At 41.6% G+C, this 20608-nt stretch overlaps 2 protein-coding genes across 3 annotated transcripts; both read right to left on the bottom strand.

Moving 5' to 3' along the window:
* Positions 1-2267: 2267 nt before the first annotated feature.
* l3mbtl1b (L3MBTL histone methyl-lysine binding protein 1b) lies at positions 2268-13538 on the bottom strand. 2 transcript variants are annotated; one of them, XM_076281088.1, is made up of 21 exons: positions 13459-13538; positions 11540-11650; positions 11274-11439; positions 10995-11124; positions 10389-10497; positions 10208-10259; positions 9988-10082; positions 9769-9873; positions 9492-9627; positions 9264-9355; positions 8908-9059; positions 7940-8016; positions 7707-7792; positions 7346-7456; positions 6942-7056; positions 4255-4354; positions 3861-4088; positions 3718-3779; positions 3344-3489; positions 3153-3215; positions 2268-3057 (listed from the first exon to the last, which is right to left on the bottom strand). In XM_076281088.1, the coding sequence occupies exons 2-21, from the start codon at positions 11648-11650 to the stop codon at positions 2929-2931; spliced, it is 2265 nt and encodes a 754-aa protein (XP_076137203.1). In that variant the 5' UTR covers positions 13459-13538; the 3' UTR covers positions 2268-2928. The 2 variants fall into 2 exon arrangements, with proteins under 2 accessions (XP_076137203.1, XP_076137202.1); XM_076281087.1 differs by lacking the exon at positions 13459-13538 and adding an exon at positions 13185-13274.
* Positions 13539-14291: 753 nt separating this feature from the next.
* sgk2b (serum/glucocorticoid regulated kinase 2b) lies at positions 14292-16539 on the bottom strand. Its single transcript, XM_076281089.1, has 7 exons — positions 16458-16539; positions 16205-16336; positions 15969-16081; positions 15624-15843; positions 15353-15499; positions 14968-15057; positions 14292-14879 (listed from the first exon to the last, which is right to left on the bottom strand). The coding sequence occupies exons 2-7, from the start codon at positions 16322-16324 to the stop codon at positions 14721-14723; spliced, it is 849 nt and encodes a 282-aa protein (XP_076137204.1). The 5' UTR covers positions 16325-16336; positions 16458-16539; the 3' UTR covers positions 14292-14720.
* Positions 16540-20608: the final 4069 nt, after the last annotated feature.

A 20608-nucleotide genomic window follows, 5' to 3' on the forward strand; every position in this document is an offset into this window, starting at 1 on the left:
TTTTTGGAAATCATGGACTCATCTGGGCTAAAGAGGAGAGGGCCTATCCAAGTATCCAACCTATTCAACTTGTTTTAGTGCTCAGTTCGTAACCTATCATGTATGATGGTGTGGCTGTAGGCATCTTGCACATTTGGTAAAGCACAATCAATTATGAATGATGTATACAGGTTTTAATCAATATATACTGCCATTCAGGCAATGTCTTTTCCAGGGAAGACCTTGAATATTTCAGGAAAACAATGGCAAAATGAATTCTGCACATATTTAAACAGTATTTCTCCATATGGAAGAGTCCAGGTGCTAAAATGCAAATGCAAGGTGCATCATGGAATGAAAAACATGACTAAGAATACCCCATAATGTTGAGCAACTTAAATCCTATATTGGGGAGTAAGGGGAGATTTCATTCTCAAAACTCTAGCCATTTCCAGTTCCTAAATATTTAGGCTACAGAATTTTGTTAAATGAAGAGTGCAATGAAGCAGCACAGTGGTAAACATTCTCATCTTTGTTTGAAACATGTTGCTGGCACCAAATTAAAAAAATTTCCATGAAATAGACAAATTATCAAATGTTGAAAATGAACATTTGGACTATGTCCTTTTTACTGCTAAAAATGGGTTTACGAATATTATCCCACTCTGTTTTTATTTGCATTATTTTACACAACGTCCCAACTTTTTCTGATTTGAGGTTGTAACATATGAAGGAATTTTCCTTTTCACAACCTTTCAACATACTGGGCATTATGGGGTACCCAATTTGAACATACTGTACCCATTTAGCATTATGGGGTACCCAATTTGAACATACTGTACCCATTTAGCATTATGGGGTACCCAGGGTTCCTACACATTTTCCATTTCAAAGTTCCATACTTTTCCCATACTCAAATTTCCAAACTTCTCGGTAGATTTTTCTGACCATATTCTCGACATTGCAGCCACATCTGGTTTGGGATAACTCAGTGAAAACAAAGGTATTGACAACTGAAGTGAACTAAAAAATGACACTTAATATTCGTCCATTTAGCTGGTTCATTTTTAGTTGTAGGCCTATCTTAGTTGTATCTTGACGATGGGGACTGACAGTTAAGCTACACAACAGTAGGAATGGTTTATTGTGACCCGAGTGAAGTGATTAGTACTGCAAATGCAATAGTCTGGAAACACAAATATTTCTCCATACCTTTATTTCTTTTTTCCATACTTATCCAGACCTGGAGATTACTAAAATCAAATTCCATACTTTTCCATACTGCGTAGGAACCCTGGGTACCCCATTTGAACATACTGTACCCATTTAGCATTATGGGGTACTCAATTTGAACAAACTGTACCCATTTAGCATTATGGGGTACCCAATTTGAACATACTGTACCCATTTAGCACTATGGGGTACACAATTTGAAAATACTGTACCCATTTAGCACTATGCGGGTACCCAATTTGTCTAAAACCGACAAGAAGGTTCATGCTCCTACCTGCAACAGCAATGTTAGATATTGCAAACAGGCGGCCTTATCACACACTCCATTCTCCATATTGTAAGTCAGTGTGGCATCCAAATGAGTTTGAAGATTTTACATTGTGATATATTGAGATACATTGTGTAAATTTCAAATGAAATTGACAACAAAGCCTCCTCCGTTTCTCTCCTTTAATCGCACGGAAAATGGCACTTGGCTCCCAATCTTTTTATCGGTTATTTGCTGGAATTGTATTTATGCATACTTTTGACAGCTTTTTTTACTGAGCACAATTTCTAGCCTTGCACCCAAATGTTTATAATTTTTCAGGTCTGGAAAACAGTCATTCAAAATACTTGCACAAGAACCCAAAAGTTCCACAAGTTCCTCCATCGTATTTGTGTGCTGTATATGTCCATACAGATTAGTGACAAAGCATTTGTAAGATTCATACAAGGGGATCTAATGGCTGTGTATATTTAAGCTTTTGAGTAGATGACCATCGAAATGTTTGTGCATAATGAGTACACTCGAGGCTTATAATGTTGCAGTGTTTCTTTTGCCTGATTAGTATGTTGAAGTGACATAATGGTCCCTTTTCTACATCAATTAAAGTGTCTTTCTTTTTTTTCAAGGACAACTTTAATCATTTGGTCACCACAGGCCAGCATGGCTCTCATCAAGGTGCAGAACATTATGACAAAAACCCACTGGGTTTTTAAAACCCACTTTTTTTTAAAAACTGCAAAAGTTTCATACTGTTGAGCGTTTGTGCAAATGAAATATACCAAATGCGAATGGTCACACCATTTATTTCTGGAGTCCACTACCCCCAGCACAAACATCCACTTCAACTTCCTTTCCCTTAGCAAACAAACAACTTTTCCATTCCCATAGCAAGGTGCCAGTCACATTCATTCTATACACTAAAATGGCCCATTCACAATTCTGTACACTAAAAAGCCAATCAGATTCATGCTGTACAATTAAGAACCAATCTGAATCATTCTGTACACTATACAGCCAATCAGTCAATCTGTACACTATACAGGTGTTTGTTTTACAAATGTAATCTCATGTTTAAACCAACAAAACATTTCCTCCGTTCAATCTCCATGCACACACATGCCCACACATACACCACACACACACACACACACAGACACACACACGCAGAGTACATGTCGAATATTAACATTACAGTTCAAGTAAAAGCTCTGTGCTGTTTGTTCTGGCCTCATACACTAATTAAAACAACGTCTTACAATTATAATTAAATTAGAGAATAATACCATTTGGACTGAATTGGCTTTTGCCTCAAAAACATTCTCTACAGGAAGACCTTTGTGTAACTCCTGCTCTGTGATTGGTGCAGACCGGTCCAGGTGTGCTGGGTGCATGGCAGGTACGGGACAGGGCGTGGGGTTGGTGTTGGGAGCGGGGGGGGGGGGGGGGGGCTACTCCTCATCAGCACTCTTCAGCATCAGAATAGAGTTATAAATCTTAAGAGCGGGACCAAGCTTGATGCTCAGGATCTTAACGATGTCTGATTGCGTGAGAAGCAGAAAGGCCTCTCCATCAATTTGCTATGGAAAAAACACAAAGAAATATGAACACCTCCCTTGAGCCAAACACACACACACACACGCACGCACGCACACACACACAGTCTATCATTTACCTCATTCCTGAATGTAACAGCATGCTCCCGACACCCCGGCAATCCTCTGACAAAACCAGCTACCTATGAACACAACGCATACATGTGTTGGTGCTGATATTTCACTGGCTCTCAGTTACTCATGAGGCTGTATGAGCCTGGTTTGTTTGTATGTGTGTGTGTGTGTGTGTGAGATGGGTGTGAGAGTATACCTCCTCAGTACTCCATGATGATACACGTTTGGCAGTGAGCCCCAGCACTTCAGGTAGCAGTTTGCCATGCTTCTCCCAGCTCAGGTGCAGCCGTGGAGGCTCCCAGCCACAAAACACAGAGTCATGCAGGAACTGCTGCAGAGATTCTACACGCACACAAGCATGTAATCCTGTACACATTAACATGTAAATCCACTCTATGATGAAATGAGATGCTATTACACCACTTCCAAGAGCTTTCTAAAGATATCAAAATATACTATTTGAATTAGGGGTGTGTACCACAGCCATTATAGAAGGCGCGCGCGCACACATGCACACGCACACACACACACGCGCACACACACACACACACACAGATAGCCTGTTCATACCTTTGCCATCCCCTTCCTGTTTCACCAGCTGTAGTTTTGCACACTTTATAGCAGTCAAAGACCTGTGAAGCAACATATCCTATGTCAGAGGCACACTCCTCATGAAATCATAGACCCAGATCCACCCACCCGCACCCACACACCTGGACGGCGAGGAGTGATTGTGGTTGCTGTTGGTGGCCTCAGGTGTGCTGGGTGGGAGCGTGGGGGTGTTGGGCTGTGTGGGGGTGTGGGGCTGAGCGTGCGGGTGGGGGTCGGCGCGGCGCAGCTTCTGAGGGCCAGAGATGGCCACGGGTCGCTCTCCACTCAACCGGTCGGGCAGCAGGGCGTCTCTGTTCACGTTCACGTCCGAGTATGGACAACTCACCGCCCTGACCAACACAGATGGAAAGATAGAAAAGGACATTTAAAACACAAGACGGTAAAAAGAAAATAAAGCAGGGGAATGAGGACAAAATAAACAGCAGACCTTACTTTTTCAAATATCCTACTTTGACCAACACACGTGTAGGTTTGCATAGTGTCATTATCACTCACGTGTAGTGTGTGCCGTATCGAGGGCCACGGATGTGTCCAACGCCATTGCATCCCACAGTGGGACACCCCTGGCCTGGAAGAACTGGAGATTCTGACCCACCTACGATGCAAACACCATTGTCACTCCATCTTTGCTCCACTGATATTTGTAGTTTTTTACCCTTACAATCATTACTTTATCATCACAAATTATTTCATTAAAGGTTGTATCAGCGATTTCAGGCCCAAAAAAGGCCCTAACATAAATGATCACATTCATATAATCTTTCCTAACAATCCGCTAGCTGCCTGCCCCATAAGCAGGCCGTCAAAAAAATGTGTCTCTGTAGGCAGCCTAGGCTCAGAGATCTGTACACAAAAACAATTGCTACCAACAAGTGTTGGCAACCACTCAAAGGCAAAATAAAGTGTTCCAACCCATAACCGACGAGATACCCCACCATCGCTGATACAACCTTTCATATATTTTTTCTCATCAAAGGTCCTTTTTGCTGAGAGGAGGGAGTATGTAAGTTAAGTCTGATTCCATGAAATAATAAAAAACAGTGTTGGTGAATGTGCGATCTTAATGCCCAGCCATGGACTATTAGTAATTTCTCTTAATTGGTTCGGAGTAGCAGCCAGCATTAGATTCCAACCATTAAAACTGGAACAGACCCCACTGGCTTGAACCGCCTCCTCCAGCCTCACACTTATATACACTTTACAACTGATCAAATGCTACTGCTTCTTTGGGTGGGCAGTGCACAGTGCATCTGCTGCACAAACCTAGTTGCCTATTAAGGAAAGTAGGTTAGCCACAGTGTTACCTAATCTATCCTAACACTATTTTAATTTCACCTCATTACATTTCCATGTAATGCGCTTCGCCTGAATGAGAACATAGTATGTATGCTTAGAAAATCGCTGTATCCCATTTGCATTAGTATTTGTGTGAACACCCATTAACCCATTGACACATTGATCCCATTGACCCATTGATCAATTTGACCCATAGACACCCACGATCTTGAGTTCAGCAGGCCTTGTGCTGTCTGTACATTCAGTTGTAGGTGGTGGATACAGGTTGTTGAGAGTGGATGTTTACCAAGGATATACAGCGGGGAAAATAAGTATTGAACACGTCAACATTTTTTTCAGTAAGTATTCTTTCAGTGAGGCTATTCGCATTAAATTTTCACCGGACATTAGTATTAACTTAGGTAATCCACACATATATAAAAATCCAAACATTAATGTCTAAAAGTAGTGTTATGAGTAAAAAAGTGGAATGGCACAGGGAAAAAGTATTGAACACGCTAAGAAAAAGCAGTACACAAACGCAAAGAATGGCAAGGAACAAACGGGAATCTATAAGTAGTTAGAGAAATTATCCCTCCTATCTGTACAAATCGATATAAGCTGGGTTAGTACATACTGGTGGGCTATAAAAAGGTTTTTGTTAGCAAGGTGTCACACAAGAAACATTTCATGATGGGTAAAAGCAAAGAGCTCTCCCAAGATCTTTGCAATCTTATTGTTGCAAAACATATTAATGGAACTGGTTACAGATGCACTTCAAAACTTCAGAATCATCCAGCAAGCAGTATTGGAGCAATTATTTGCAAGTGGAAGGAACATCACTACATCATCAACTGGCCATGCACAGGATCTCCTTGCAAGATGATTTCTGACCAGGAAGTCAGAAGGATAGTCAGAAGAGTAGCCTAAGAGCCAAGGACCACTCTGAGAAAGCTCCAGAAAGATTTGGAGGCATAGGTAATGCACTCCACCGCCATGGCCTCTATGCACGCTCATCCCGCATGACTCTATTGCTGAAGAAAAACATGTCAAAGCTCGTTGAAAGTTTGCTACACAACATTTGAACAATCCTATGAAATACTGAGAGAATGTATTAAAATGTTTACTTTTTCAGATGTCATACTACACACCATATTTGGAGGAGAAATGGCACTGTGCATCACCCTAAAAATACCCTACCAACAGTGAGGTTTGGAGGTGGTGGCATCATGGTGTGGGCTGTTTTTCATCTCATGGTACTAGCAGACTTCATACAGTTGAAGGAATGATGAATGGAGTCATTTTGTTCCGGAAGAATCTTTACATCCACCAGGATGATGAGGATGACACATGGCTAGACCTTCCAGCAGGACAATGATCCAAACCATTCAGCAAGGGAAACTCTCAATTGGTTTCAGAGAAAGGAAATCAAGGCCCTGACTTTAATTCAATTGAACAGTTTTGGAAGTTAACTAAAGATCAGGATTCACAACAGGGACCCCTGAAATCTTCAATATTAAAGGACTATCTGTTTAAAAGAATGGGCCAAACTCACACCAGAATACTGTCACTGATTAGTTTCATCATACAGGAAATGCCTTAAAGCTGTCATTACGAATAAAGGCTTTTCCACAAAGTATTTAAGAAATTTCAGCAGGCGTGTTCAATACTTTTTTCCTGTGTCATTCCACTTTATTGCACATAACTCTACCTATGGACTTTAATGTTTGGATTTTTTTTATATGGGTGGATTATCTGAGTTAATACTAATGTCTGGTGAAAATTTCATGCAAATAGCCTCATTGGAAGTATACTTACTGAAAGAAATGTTGACGTGTTCAATACTTATTTTCCCCAATGTAAGTGTGTGCGTGTGTGTGTGTGTGTGTGTGTGTGTGTGTACGTACTCTGGGAATGTTGCAGAGGATGTCCTGTCTTCTGACACCATCCTACTGGGTGTAGGTCTGAACTGTCGGCATCCAACCAGTAATCGTACTCATCACCCCAACCATCAAAGTGTACCTACAAACACATCAGTCACATTTGAACAACCATGCTGCGTACTGTAGCTGTCAAAGTATATTTGGACTCACACACACGACTACTCAGTGGTCAACAACACATAAACTAATCAAGAAACACACATTTCATTAATGATTTAATATAAAGCCAATGTAAAGCCTGACTAAAAAGCCGATATAAAGTTTAATAATGTCAAAGTGCTACAACAGGCACAATCACAGGGCAAAAATGACATCTCAACACACTCCAGTCCAGAGGGGCAACACAGCCTCCCCAGTTTCCCCCTGACCTTGACCCGGTGCTCTTCCGTGTCGGAGATGGTGGCCACGCGGATGAGCATGGAGTTCCTGCGGTCCACCGCCTCCAACTTCATGCCGGCCTGAAAGCCATGGGGCGGCCTCTGTAAGCACAGCCATCACAGGAGCACTTTAGCTGCACCCATCTTCTCTGACCGCTGATGTGTGCTGTGCGTGTGTGTTTATATGTGTGTGAGAATGTGGATGTGTGTGTGGATGTGTTCACCTGTTAAAACCCCATGGCCTTAGTAAGCAGAAACCAACACTTTAACTACACCCTTCATCTCTGACCCCTCATGCCTGCATGTGTGTGTACTAGCGAGTGTGTATCAGTGTGTGTGTGTGTGTGTTTACCTGTTTAAAAGCCCTTGCAGGAGCTGCCTGTGTTCCTGTCTCCTCCAGGTATCGCTCCCATGAGAAGGACCGTGGATGCTTATATTCTGCAACAAACATGTGCGCACGAGCACAAACACACAAAATGAGAACAGTTCAATTCAGATGAATTTGTGTGACTGAATAATTCGATGGTAACATGGTGGAGCCATCATGTGTTTGAACGATGGCAAAAGGGGAAGTGTGCATCTCACCTGCAGGCGTGGTCAAAGTCAGCTCTGCATCCTCACAAAACCCAACAGGATGGATGTACGGACTACTGGCATCACACCTAACCACAAACACAAACGTGGCACACTCACATTAGCAATGTACTAATTCATCAGTCAAGGCAAAACAAGTTTATTTATATAGCGCAATTCATACACAGGGGCTATTCAAAGTGCTTTACATTTAAAAAGCAGATAATAGTAGGTAATAGTAAATAAAAGCCTAAAAAAGGCAACTGCTTAAAATATTTCAAAAGGTAAAGTACATAACAATTGAGTAATCAAAAGACAAAAACAAAGCACAGAGTGCATTCAATGAACAGGAAGTGCACTTAATCAGTTAGTAGAATGCATCTGAAAACAGTTTGGTTTAGATTTGAAACTTGCTGTAGTTGGGAGTATTTTTTTAAGCTGAACCGCATAGTGGGTTTACCAACGCATATTTCTCCTGTGACCGGAGATGTCTGTAGGGGGTGTACTGCTGAAGCATGTCTAATAGGTAGTTAGGTCCTATCTCATTTAGTGATTTATAAACAAGCAGTAGTACTTTAAAGTAAATTCTGTGACTCACTGGAAGCCAGTACAGGGACTTAAGTATTGGAGTAATGTAGCCAGTTCTTTTTTTTCTTGTTCATAAAAACTCTAGCTGCTGCATTTGTATCACCTGAAGCTGTTTGATGGTCTTATTAGGAGGGCCTGTGAAAAGCCCATTGCAGTAACCAACCCTGCTGGAGATAAATGCATGAATGAGTTTCTCTAAATTATGTTATAACATAAGACTTCTATGTTTGGCTATGTTTTGAGCTGGTAAAAAAGTATCAGATTAATACATGGCCACATGGCTTGTTCTCACACAGCAAGGGAAAAAAAACTCACCACACTTACACATGTGTGGGTAAACATATGTAAGCACGCACACCAACACACACACACACACACACACACACACATACCAGTAATCATAGGTGTCCTCCCAGTTGTCAAAGTGAATGAGGAGCCGGTTGTCGACGACAGCGTTGATGGTTGCTACACAGATGAGGGTGGGGTTCTTCCTGTCCACTGCCTCCAGCTTCATTCCCGCACGGAATCCCGAGGGTGTCACTGACTGATCAACACCACAGAAACACACACCTCAGTCAAGGAGTGGGATTATCTGTGTTTGTGTGTTGTATTATTTATATCAAACATTACCCATCAGTTGACCGCTGTTAACCATACAATTTCAAAATAAGGGCAGTTTGTCTTTGTGTCTGAAAACCTTGTGACTTACTACATTGTGACTTTCGGAAAAGTTCAGTGTATTCCTCACCGTATTAAGACTCTTGAACAGGTGTTTTGGAGCCAGTTGGCCTCTGCAATTCTTCACATATGTGCTCCAGTTAAACTCCCCCTCTCGGCAGCCTAAGGTAAACAAAGGCAACACATAGCACCTCACGTAGCAAAGCTCACCATGATGCGTTCATAATTCAACATCATGAGTATGTGGTGTGCGTTTTGGTGGGAGTCTGGATGTACATGTGTTGACGTGTACGCACACCTTTTGGGAGTAAAAGTTTCAGGCCTGATTTCTCACACCAGCCCGGAGGCTTTACGTCCCAGGAGTCAGCGTTCACCCAGAAGTCATAGCACTCTGGGTAGCCATCGAAATGTAACCGCATCCTGTAGCCCTGCACCTGAGGAGAGAGCATTGCAGAAAGAAAGAGGCGGACACTTAAGAGTCTGTTATTACACGCAGACGTTCTGCATCCAAGTCTGAAACACAACAGCTACATGCAACCTCCCACAGAATTGCTGAATGAGCTATGGTTGGTTACCTCAGCAACGGTCAGCACACAGAACAGGGAAGGGTGCACAGGGTCAAGTCCCTCCAGCTTCATGCCCACCTTGAAACTGTTCCTGCTCTGAGGGAACGACTGGTGCTACACACAGAAAACACACAAACAAGTTCATCATGGAGCCATCTGGATATTTCCTGTTCAAGGGAATGTGTAGTTAAAACGCCATCTACTGTCAGAGACTAGGCGCTACAGTACCTCTTTGAAGAGCTTGAGTGGTGCAGCAATGGCCCTTTCCTCCTCTAGGTAGGCCTGCCAGCTCCAGGGCCGCTTCTTTGCAGGGGCTGCCGTTACTATGGCAACAAAAACACACCTCATTACTAAGGCAAAATAAACAGCTTTCACTCAGTCTGAGCGAAATCACTTTCTCCTTGAGTGGATTATGTGTAAGTGAAATGTGTATGCCTATGCTGTTTACCCAGTCTAGCCAGTTTAGCCGCTCTCCTTCCTTTACAGGCTTTCAGCTTCTCCTAAAAGTGCAATGGGTGGATCAACAAAGACAGAGAAACACAGTTACTTTATGAAAAGGTTTAAGTTGGCTCACCTCAAACAGCATTCACAACCTTCTGGTAAGATGGACAGATGTGTGTTTCAAGTACCTCTTCCTCCTCTTGGTTCTCATCCTCCTCATCATCTGATTCCATGAACATCTTCCTTTTCCTCCTCACTCTCTTCCCCAGGATCTCACCCACCTCGCCTGGAGTGGACCTACACACACACACACACAACATTTCTTGATAACTGGTGCATATACAGTACAAGTTACTGATTTCACAAAACATTATCTTCAATGGGTATTTTCTATCCCAACTGGTATTTATGTAAGGAGAAATACATCATATTTTGTATATTCAAACACTCCTATTCACAATGATAAATTCTTCCAATTAACAATGTATGCCATTGAAGAGAGAAAGTAACAGATCACAGTTCAGATTGGAAAATTCAAATCAATCAGCATGAACTAGCAGAAATCTATCCAACTTGGGATAAAGAAACTAAAACTAATCAAGGCAACTGTACAAGTATATCAGTGAGCAAACTGCTGCTGTTTTGAAGACAAAAGGAGAACACACCAAATGTTGTTTCGACTTTTTTGTTTACTGCACTTGGTCCGTTCTCATTTGATAAGAGATGTAATCATTTTGAAAATTCCCTACTGTTCTGTATTCCCATGTGTATGTGTCAGCTAAGCGTCTGTGTACCTGCCACTGGTGGGCTGCACACACGTAACACTGCAGAACTTGCCCTGCAGGAAGGTGTTGAGAGCTCCAGTCACACCACATGACCTGCAGCTGCCCTGCTCAGCACTGGGGTCCTCCTCAGGGGCAGCAGCTGCATAGGTGGATCCATGTGGGAAATGCAGACACATTCAGTTCTTCTATTACATGTGTGTATATCAATGTGTGTGTGTGTGTGTGTGTGTGTGTGTGTGTGTGTGTGTATGCAAATGATACATGTGAGTGTGTACCAGTGTTCCTGACCTTCAGAGCGTCCCTGGCGTCCTGACTGAGATGGTGCCAATGACTTTTGGGCATCCAACGGGGCTTGACTGGTGGATGTGGTCACTGATTGGTTCGTCTCCTCCTCTTGCTCTTTTGTGTCTGTCTCCGTCACAATCTCCAGAGTGCCAAACTCTGTCATGCGAAACTGCAGGAGTGAGAGAGAAGCCAGACAGCAGTCACTCACCATCACCATCAGAACTCACACACAAATAGAGCTGACCAGGTGCTGAAGCCAAAGGGTTTACCCTGATGTCACTGCCTGGCAGAGTGGCAATGCCATCCTTCCAATCAAGTGCTGACATCATATCAAAATCTGCCCCTGGAGTTGGGCCATCACTAGGAGGTGTGTCGGTCATCTTGTAAAAGATACAAGACAAGAGCATGATTAACACAACTGCCTACCTCCTACATGCCTACTATGCTAAGGGCCCCTGACAGAACATAAAGCATGCATCATGACAAATAGCGAAATAATTTCTTTCAAATCTGGCCATAGGCTAATTCCCTTGTCATTTCAAAATATTAACACATTCATTCACATTATACAAACTACATCCTGATCCTTCTCCTATTTGTTCACCATTGATAATGAATAATTGATTGCATAGGGGTAAATGGCACACACAAATATTTGGGGTGGTGACTAAGTGAAGACTCCAAACAAAGGGGGATACAAAGTATAGGCGCACACTCCTACAATAACGCAATCTTTTATTGTTTCGGCGATGCGACATTTGGTCGTTTTCTTTTTTTGAACTTGACTATCAAGCCTTCAATTGGTTGATAGCCTACCTTACACGATAAATTACAACAATGCCGAGTATAACAAAGTCCATACATATGGAAGGATGAGACAGGCTAGTGTTAACAATTGAGTGTATTAAAATGCGATCAGATGTTTGTCACTTTCGATTCAGTCGATTCCCCGCAACTCCAACTTGTAAAATAACCGTGCATGTTGGAACCACCAGGGGGCGACTAGCACAGATCAGGATTACAACGGGAGGACTTAAATACGCATCCAAACAGTGTTTTATTTGTTTCTAAGCAACATGTTGTAAAAGTATAAATACATTTTGGCACCTTACGTCCACAAAGCACAGTTATGTCACTAGTAGCACTGAGAAATGTCACTGTCACAAGTTAGACGAAGAAGTTGGGTTTTTCCATGTTTTGAAAGATTCTCCAAAAACCAAGAATACTGTCTAGTGTAGATCGATAGTGTGGTATAATAAGCATCCTATTTCAATGACAACGTGTTTTCCAGGGTGAATGTCAGAGTTTGCGTGTGTTTTAATGGAAATACGAGCGATTACACTGTAATAACGTTACCGTTCTCTCGCTTGTTTGTTATCCGATTTGTTAAGTGTGAGATACTGGCAGTTCACACAAGTATTACCAAGAATATTGTTTCGTTAACACACCACCTGCAATGTGTTTGTTTCCAACCCTCAGTGACGAGTCCGAGTTTATTCTGACCATGAATAAAGTGTAGTGCACGAGCGCCCATTATTAGCATTCGACTGATACAAAATGGCGGAGTGTAGGAAGAGGCCGCCGACACATTAAACTATATCCTTAAAATAAGTTATTTCGGTAAATAAACCTTTTACAACCGATAATAATAATAACCTGCAACATATATATAGTGGTTTTCCGCAATTCAATGTTTTCCTCGCTATTCACAAATTCCCGAATGTTACTTTCTCCTTGTCACGGAATGTCGTTAGCAGATTAGCTTGCAATGCTATCCTTGGTTGTGGTTAGCACTGCAGTTCTATTCAAACGGCTGACCGGCTAGCAACTGCATGTTCTAGCTTCAGATAAGTAGCTAGCTTGCAGACGACAATAGGAAAATAATGAACTTTTGAGTTTTTCAGAACATACTACCTGTTTACATGTATACTTCAAGGTAGCTGACATTTGCAAGAAAGCAAAGACACCACCTCCCTTATTTTAAATCTGCATGAAAATAATGAAATGCTTGCTTTTAATTTCTTCAACACAAACTCCTTTCTAATTTATATTATGAATTTCACAGGCTGCAGAAATAAATATTTACATTTACATCTTGCCGAACATACATTGCTTAATTCAAAGCTGGTATTGTTCGGCTAATTAAGTGACAATTGACAAAGTAATATTAGTAAATTATGGAACTCACCTCGCTTCTCTTGTAACTCTTATTTAGAGCTAGGGAGTATGCGATTATTGCGCATGCGCGGTATGTGCCTAATGCCAACTTCAGAGTCTTCTCTCAACTTTGGCGCAACTGTCGGTGGCAGATTGGTGAAATAGACAGTTACCCACCTGACTGAAGTGAACTACAGTGATAAATAATTAAGTCTGTCGTACATTTCAGCTTTAACTTTGCTAAGCATTAGGTGCATGTTTTGTTGCATAATACACTCTACTTCGGAAACAATCCAGGCGATATGGGCTAGCGTATAGGCTACGTCATGCAATTTCATCGGCCATACCATACAATCAATTTATTTTCAACCACATATTTGGTTAATAATCGGCCCTATCTTTGCGGTTTACGTAGGCCATGTCATGTTTTGTCGGCTTGATGACGTTAAAGAGGCATTTTCTAGCCAACAACATAACGAGAACCTGAGAATGTGCCCAGGCTGGCCAGTATTTTCAAGCAAAACACCTTGTAAACCTTTTTTACCTCTTATTTCTGAGAGACAAATAGTATTCAACACCATGCCACAGGTCAGGATAAAAATGCGTGGGCGTAGGTAGGCTATCGGCTACTGTCACCGTCAGCTCCCATTCCATTCCCTGTTAGTTACTATTTATGGCCACAGGATGGGAGTAGAACGCCACAAAAGTCAATGCCGTTAAGTGCAAACTGCAGACGTGATTTGTTGAAGAATGAAACAGATATTAATGAGAAACAGACATTTATTATGTAGGCCTAACCTAAAATATTCATTGTACTCTGTAATGATGAAAAGTATAATATAATTCCACCCAATTAATTAACAGTGAGACAAAAACCTTTGTAGTTTTCCATTTTCTCATAGCTGCTGCCAAACAATTAAGACATTGCAATATGGGAGACACCTTTTAAAAAAAATGTAACTTCAGTAATGGTTCCCTATATAATTTCACTGACTGGTAAATGTAAAACAATAAATAAAATAAGAAAATGTGTAGATACATTTTACAGTCATTTGGTCCAAGGGATTTACCTTAGAGGAAGCCTATACCTTAAAGGTGTCACATTTTTCAACAAAGAACTGACAGATGAAATACTAGCTCAGTATTTGCTTGGTTCAAGAAAAATGAGAACATTCTAAATCTATCTATCTTGAGGTGAGATATAAAAAAAATGCATTCATAGCATATTGAAACAATGCTGATGATCCTTTGCAATGATGCTCGAACTTCCATGAGTGAAGAAACCCTTGTGAATCAGCGTCGGCTGAACTGAGTGGAGACAGCAGGACCATTGTCACTGGTGAAGCTGAAGCCAGGAAATGCTAGCCCTGACCCTTCACAGGCACCAAGTGAGGGTGGAACCGGTAACTGTGTGAATTCAGGGTCAAAGTTCACCAGGTCAACAGGCCCTGACTGTAACAAAACAAATGGACATGTTGGAAAACAAATACTTGTGAAATGCTCACAAAATGCCACAAATTCTAAAACTGCCAATGCTTACCAGGGATGGTCTAAAAGGAGGCCGCACTTTCTTTTCCACAAGTTCAGTCCAATTAATAGAGGAGAAGAATGGGTGACATTCTAACTCTGCCTACAAGAGGAAGGATGAAAACAGTTATGTTTGCTACTTATCGCCCCTGGCGGCATCATATGTGCTGAGCTTATTAAACTGTGCCACAGTATAACTGATTATACTGATATAACTCATTTGAATAACTAGTGCATTTGATGGAGCTTAGCTTCTGGAGCAAGGTTCTTAACTCACTACCTTCAAGCCCCAAAGACGAAAGACCACCAGCTACATCCAGCTCATTTCAGCATACCCACCAGATCTTGTTTCTCTGTCTGCAGTGTATGGTGTGATGGACACCTCAGTGTTTGCTTACCAGGTTCTGCAGCCTCTTCCGAGGATCCTTCTCCAGTAGCCTTTGCAGCAGGTCTCTGGCAGGTTTGGAGATCCCAGGACTCAAAAGGAGTGGCTGATGAAGGATATTCTTCAACATCCTAGAACGGGACTCACTAAAAAATGGAGGCTGCAGAAAGAAAGAGAGGAAATCAACGTTTTTTTAACATACTAATTGCCCCGAGTGCATTGGTCTGCATGTATATGAATTTACATTTAAACATATTTCTATAATGGTGTAAAAGAGTTTGCACCTGGCCGTAGACCATCTCATGAAGCACCACACCAAGTGCCCACCAGTCAGTAGTGCGATCATATTCTCTTTGCTCCAGCACCTCAGGGGGCAGGTATTCAGGTGTTCCACAGAATGTCCCGGTCCGACCTTCCCGGTCTACTCCCTCTTTACACAAGCCAAAGTCTGTCAGTAGGATATGGCCAGATCTGTCCAACAAAACATTTTCCAGCTTCAGGTCCCTGGTGTGGAGGTAAGAAACAAAAAGCAGTTTGTAGTGCTGTTTAGAATGAATTTACAAAAACATTTACAACAAAAACAAAAATGTACAACAAAAATATATGTGTGCAGTAGTTTGTGTGTGTACCTATAGATGATATCTAGGGCATGTAGATATCCCAGTGCACTTGCAATTTCAGCAGCGTAGAATCGAGCTCTGGGCTCCAAAAACACACGCTCTTGCTGTAGATGATAGAAGAGCTGCCAACACACACACACACACACACAAAGTATTACTTATGCGATCTGTTGGATTCCATGCCCTATTCCTAAATGAGAAGTCAGTTCCTATAAGGGTGGACATGCTGAGTGTGACTGTATTACCTCTCCTCCACTGGCATAGTCAAGCACAAAGTAGAGTTTGTCACTGGTCTGAAAGCAGTAGTGGAGTCTGACCAGGAAAGGGTGATTGAGGATCCGCAACAGAACACTGCGCTCACACATGATATGGCCCTGCTGCATAGTACACACACATATATGATCAAAACAAAGCCCTACACACACACACACACTCACACACTCATCACACAAACTCTACATAGACAACCACTTGAAAGTCACAAATACTCATACTTACTTCTTTTCTCTGCAGAATGGGGTGCTTCTGTAGAACCTTCACAGCATAATAGTTCTTACTCTCCTTCTGCCTGGCCAATAGAACCTTTGATTGGGAAGGAAATATATACAGTATTATCCTTCCGGATATCCTGGTTATCAGCAAGAAATCAGTTAGGTTTTTGTGGGGTGAGGTAAGCTGTAATAATGAGTGAGACTTTTACCTTTCCGAAGCTTCCAGTCCCAATCACCTTCAAGTAATCAAAATCTGCAGCCGTCACCCTATATAAGCAACAAAGAAACGCTGTGATTATGACTGTCTGGGTGCAAGTACATGTACTTCCGACTCTCCCTTTCTCTTTTACTTACTTGTGTGGTGAAGCGCCTCCGAAACATAGCTGTGAATGAAATGGGAAAACATTGGATTAGAACAGAGTTTGATGGATTTATGTGTCTCATATCTGCTCTAGTTTCCAAATCTATGTTTCTCAGAAAAGTTGATACTAGTGATTGGTTGACTATTTTGCGCTTGCACCTTTCCTACTACTTACTTCGTCAGCTGCATCCTCCTCCGGCCTAAGAAACCCATTAGAGTCAAAACTGGAGAAAGCAGAGCAAAGTAAAATTTTACAAAAAAGTCAACAAATTGAGCAGATTGGCATTATTGCACAAGGTTCCAAAAAAACAAACATGTACCGGTACTGGTACTTCACAAAATTAAAGTCCTATAGTTCTCTCTGTAAATGCAAGAGAGATATTTATTGAGGCTCACAGGCATTAATATCAGATTTGCAGCTTCTTATTTGACTGGAAGACTAGCCGTCTACACGTAGTGCAAGCAAAAGAGCTGCCACAAATTGAATTTTCGAAGGATGACTGAAACGGGAGAGGGTGTTTAAAGTGCCTTCAGCAGGGGTGGCACCATTCACACACTCCGCCCAGAGGTCAGCCTTCAGACTTCCCTATGTGGTTTTCACGCCAGTGGGTCAGTTTATACAACTGAAAAAAGTGTTGATAGTGTATCACCTACCTAACACAAAATCCAAGCCTGAGCATTGAAGGATATTCGGCTTACTCTGGTTTTATGGGCTTATTTTAATGACAAGCATCCTCCATGAGCATTTTCATTATTGAAGTGTACAGTAGGAAATTCACAGTAGCCTTAAAATATTACTTGGTTGTTGATGTCTATGTAACAGTAGAGGAAACATCTATGACACCAAATTAACCCTACAGCTGCCTGCCAGTCTGTCAACTGACATCACATACCCACGTAGCCGAGTATCGACATGGCCTACATTTAGGCTATTTAAATGCTCTCTGTCTCTGTAAATTCTAACAAAAGTCAAATGTCATTAATAACCCAAAGCCATGTTTAAGTGACAAAAATATGTCCACACAATGACGTGCCATGATTAAAAACTCAGCATTTTAGCAGCATTTTAGGCAAGAGGCTTGGGAATTCTTATTTTTCGATAGCCTACGACTGAACTTGTAAAATAGGCAAATCTGTAATTGTTTAGTACATTATTAGGCTATGACCTGGTGATCATCCATAATCATGGTGTAGCCTAACTGACAGAGTCTGACACGGCAACTCACCGCCGATATATCTTCGGACTGGCCACAAGCTTCAGCATCAAGTCACTAGCGAGGGCTTTCCTCTCTTTAATTAGGGCTTGAAGACAAACAGACATGCCATAAGGTTGCATAATAAACCAGTCTGATTAGAAACGAATAGCCTACAATTAAAGTATATCTGTTCACAGAAGGGTGCAAAGATTAAGCTTATATAATATCAAGCGCCTATAATTCTAATGAAATGTATTTTGATAAATCATTCTCTAGTTTAGCCTACCTGAAAATTGTGACATCAAGCCCTTCATCTTCGCGTAGGTCACGGGACTTTTTAGGTTTTTTACCATGTCTGAAGCCTAATGTCTTGCCCTACAAGAGCAAAGATTGCCTTCCGCGAAATCCCAGGGTCTGCAATGCAATGTTGGAGGTGCGCTCTTATCCAGCCGATTCTGGTTCAAGGCTCCGGCTATTTTTTGCAAGACACGTGGTCTACTGTGCGGAGACCCGTCACACTATTCGAGACCTCAGAGGTACATGAATATTAATTAACTTTGAACCCAATCGTGTCTATATGGAATATGGTTGTATGGTTGTATATGGAATATGGCTCTGATGTAGCTAGACCATCTTGTGTGGTCACGCTGTTTCGTTCACTTTTTATAAAGACAAAGAGTAATTGAAGAATTTCAGGAAATGTGACAAACTTTCCTCAACGACAACCAGGCTATTTTTAGCCTAAAGGAGTTTGTGGATCAGTTGCAGGCTGCAGGCAGGCCTCGTTTAACCTTTAGCCTAGGCCTACATACAATTGTTTTTCCCCGACGCATTCCACTGTCTCCACATGAAGGTAGAAGTTCTAGACTTGCCTCTTTTGATGTGATTTAGGCTTTAGTGGGTTACATAACGGAAATGCCAACCTGTCACCGCGGAGACAGAGTCGAATTGCTTACCCCCCCCCCCCCCAGACACACACACACACACACACACACACACACACACACACACACACACACCACCACCACCACCACATGCGCACACGCGCGTGCACACACCAACAGCTTCACATATTCTCTCACTGAATATGTCACATTACAGGTCATTGATTAAATGCCAAAACATAACTCAATTCTTGAACTTCCCCTAGGGATCAATAAAGTATCTATCTATCTATCTAGAAGTAGATGGGAGAGGGAGAGAGTACCTTAAATAACTTCTGACCTTTGAGTGACATGATGTTGAAAATCTGCCATAAGCCTACTCACCCACCTCAGAGTGTCAGTGCAATAGGAAGAGGAGAGAGAGAGAGCGGGAAAACAGGAGAGAGGGGTAAAGGTGCTGGGAACTCAGCACTCCTCTATATTTGGATGCCTGGGTTAAAGAACAGCCAGTCCTGATTAGTGACATGAAGATGACACCCATACACTAACATCAGCTAACACACACAATCTCACATTTAAATATGAAATGAGTACCAGGGCCTGCTCTCACTGGTCAGTTAAAAAACCAATCAGGCTTGATGAAAGTTTTTGTTGTTAATCAAACATTAATTCTGTAAATAAAAAATATTACAAAATTCTCAAGTAAAAATATGTTGCTTGTTGTCAAATGCCAAACTATTGGATTCATATCCAATAAAATGTCACATGTTTAGGAGCTAATTATTTGTACATGGGTAAGGAATAAATTATGTAACACTCACATAGTGAAACACCATTTGAAATATAATCGGTACAGCAGTGAGCTGCAAGTAAGTGCCAAGGTGTGGTTATTTGCATGTTGTTGTTTAGGCATACTGTCTTTCTTGGCCCTCGCAGATTATAAACAACACAGAGGAAGGGTTACCCAAGACACCAATGAAGCAGTAACCATATTCTCTCTGGTAATGGAAAAGAGTGCAGGGTGTATGCTTCTTCCTTCTACCTCCTCAAAGATTGAATATTGAGGTTGTGAATGTGGTTGCGAATGGCATTGGGAGCTTCTTTTTTGATATGACTGAGTGAAAGCCAACTCGTTCTTATATTTTTACTTGTGTAAGCAGAAGAACCGTCATGTGGCTTCATATCTTTGGAATAGCATGTTGGGTGATACTCATAACTTGTAAGTCTGACTCAAATGTGAAAATCATGTTCCATTACACAGGACAAAAAATGTGTGTTCTTAAAAGGTAAAAGGGTTCCATCAAGGTCAGACAGAATTTTAAAGTAATTTAGATAGATATGACTTAGACTTATTTTACTTAGAGTTGTTACTTTACTCAGCAAATTAACACATAACATACAGATAATAGATATACATAAATAAACATGCCACAGATTAAAAAGCTGCCTAACTGAACATATTCTGCTCTGTCTTGTAGCACCTCCCCCAGGACACAGGATTCTGGTAATGAGCCACCTTAAACACAACATCCTGATCTAATTGCCTGACAGCACAAGTAGCTTTTTGTTCAACTTTGTGTAAAATGCAGCATGTATTGAAGCCCCATAAAATGCCTCTTCCTTGTTTTCAGATAGACTTGTCACTAAGGCATGGGGACACCATGCTCTGAAGAAAGTGGCCTTATAAGCGAAATGCTCATTTACAACTGGTCCCATG

This window comes from Alosa pseudoharengus, unplaced genomic scaffold, assembly GCF_046254945.1.
Source record: "Alosa pseudoharengus isolate Yale_2024_CS ecotype anadromous, Long Island Sound unplaced genomic scaffold, YU_APseudo_1.1 YU_APseudo_1.1_scf_12, whole genome shotgun sequence".
NCBI classification, from domain to species: Eukaryota; Metazoa; Chordata; class Actinopteri; order Clupeiformes; family Clupeidae; genus Alosa; species Alosa pseudoharengus.

Excerpts from the sequence above, each read along its gene's own strand:
- l3mbtl1b (XM_076281087.1), bottom strand. The coding sequence starts at position 13,217 with ATGTCAGCTACCTTGAAGTATACATGTAAACAG. Across the intron at positions 11,440-11,539 it reads TGCCAGGCAGTGACATCAGG|TTTCGCATGACAGAGTTTGG; the intron begins GTAAACCCTTTG and ends TCACTCCTGCAG. Across the intron at positions 10,083-10,207 it reads GGCTAAACTGGCTAGACTGG|TAACGGCAGCCCCTGCAAAG; the intron begins GTAAACAGCATA and ends TTGTTGCCATAG.
- sgk2b (XM_076281089.1), bottom strand. The coding sequence starts at position 16,324 with ATGTGTGAGCGCAGTGTTCTGTTGCGGATCCTCAATCACCCTTTCCTG. Across the intron at positions 15,844-15,968 it reads GCCCTAGATATCATCTATAG|GGACCTGAAGCTGGAAAATG; the intron begins GTACACACACAA and ends CCTCCACACCAG. Across the intron at positions 15,058-15,352 it reads GGAAGAGGCTGCAGAACCTG|GCAGAGTTAGAATGTCACCC; the intron begins GTAAGCAAACAC and ends TTCCTCTTGTAG.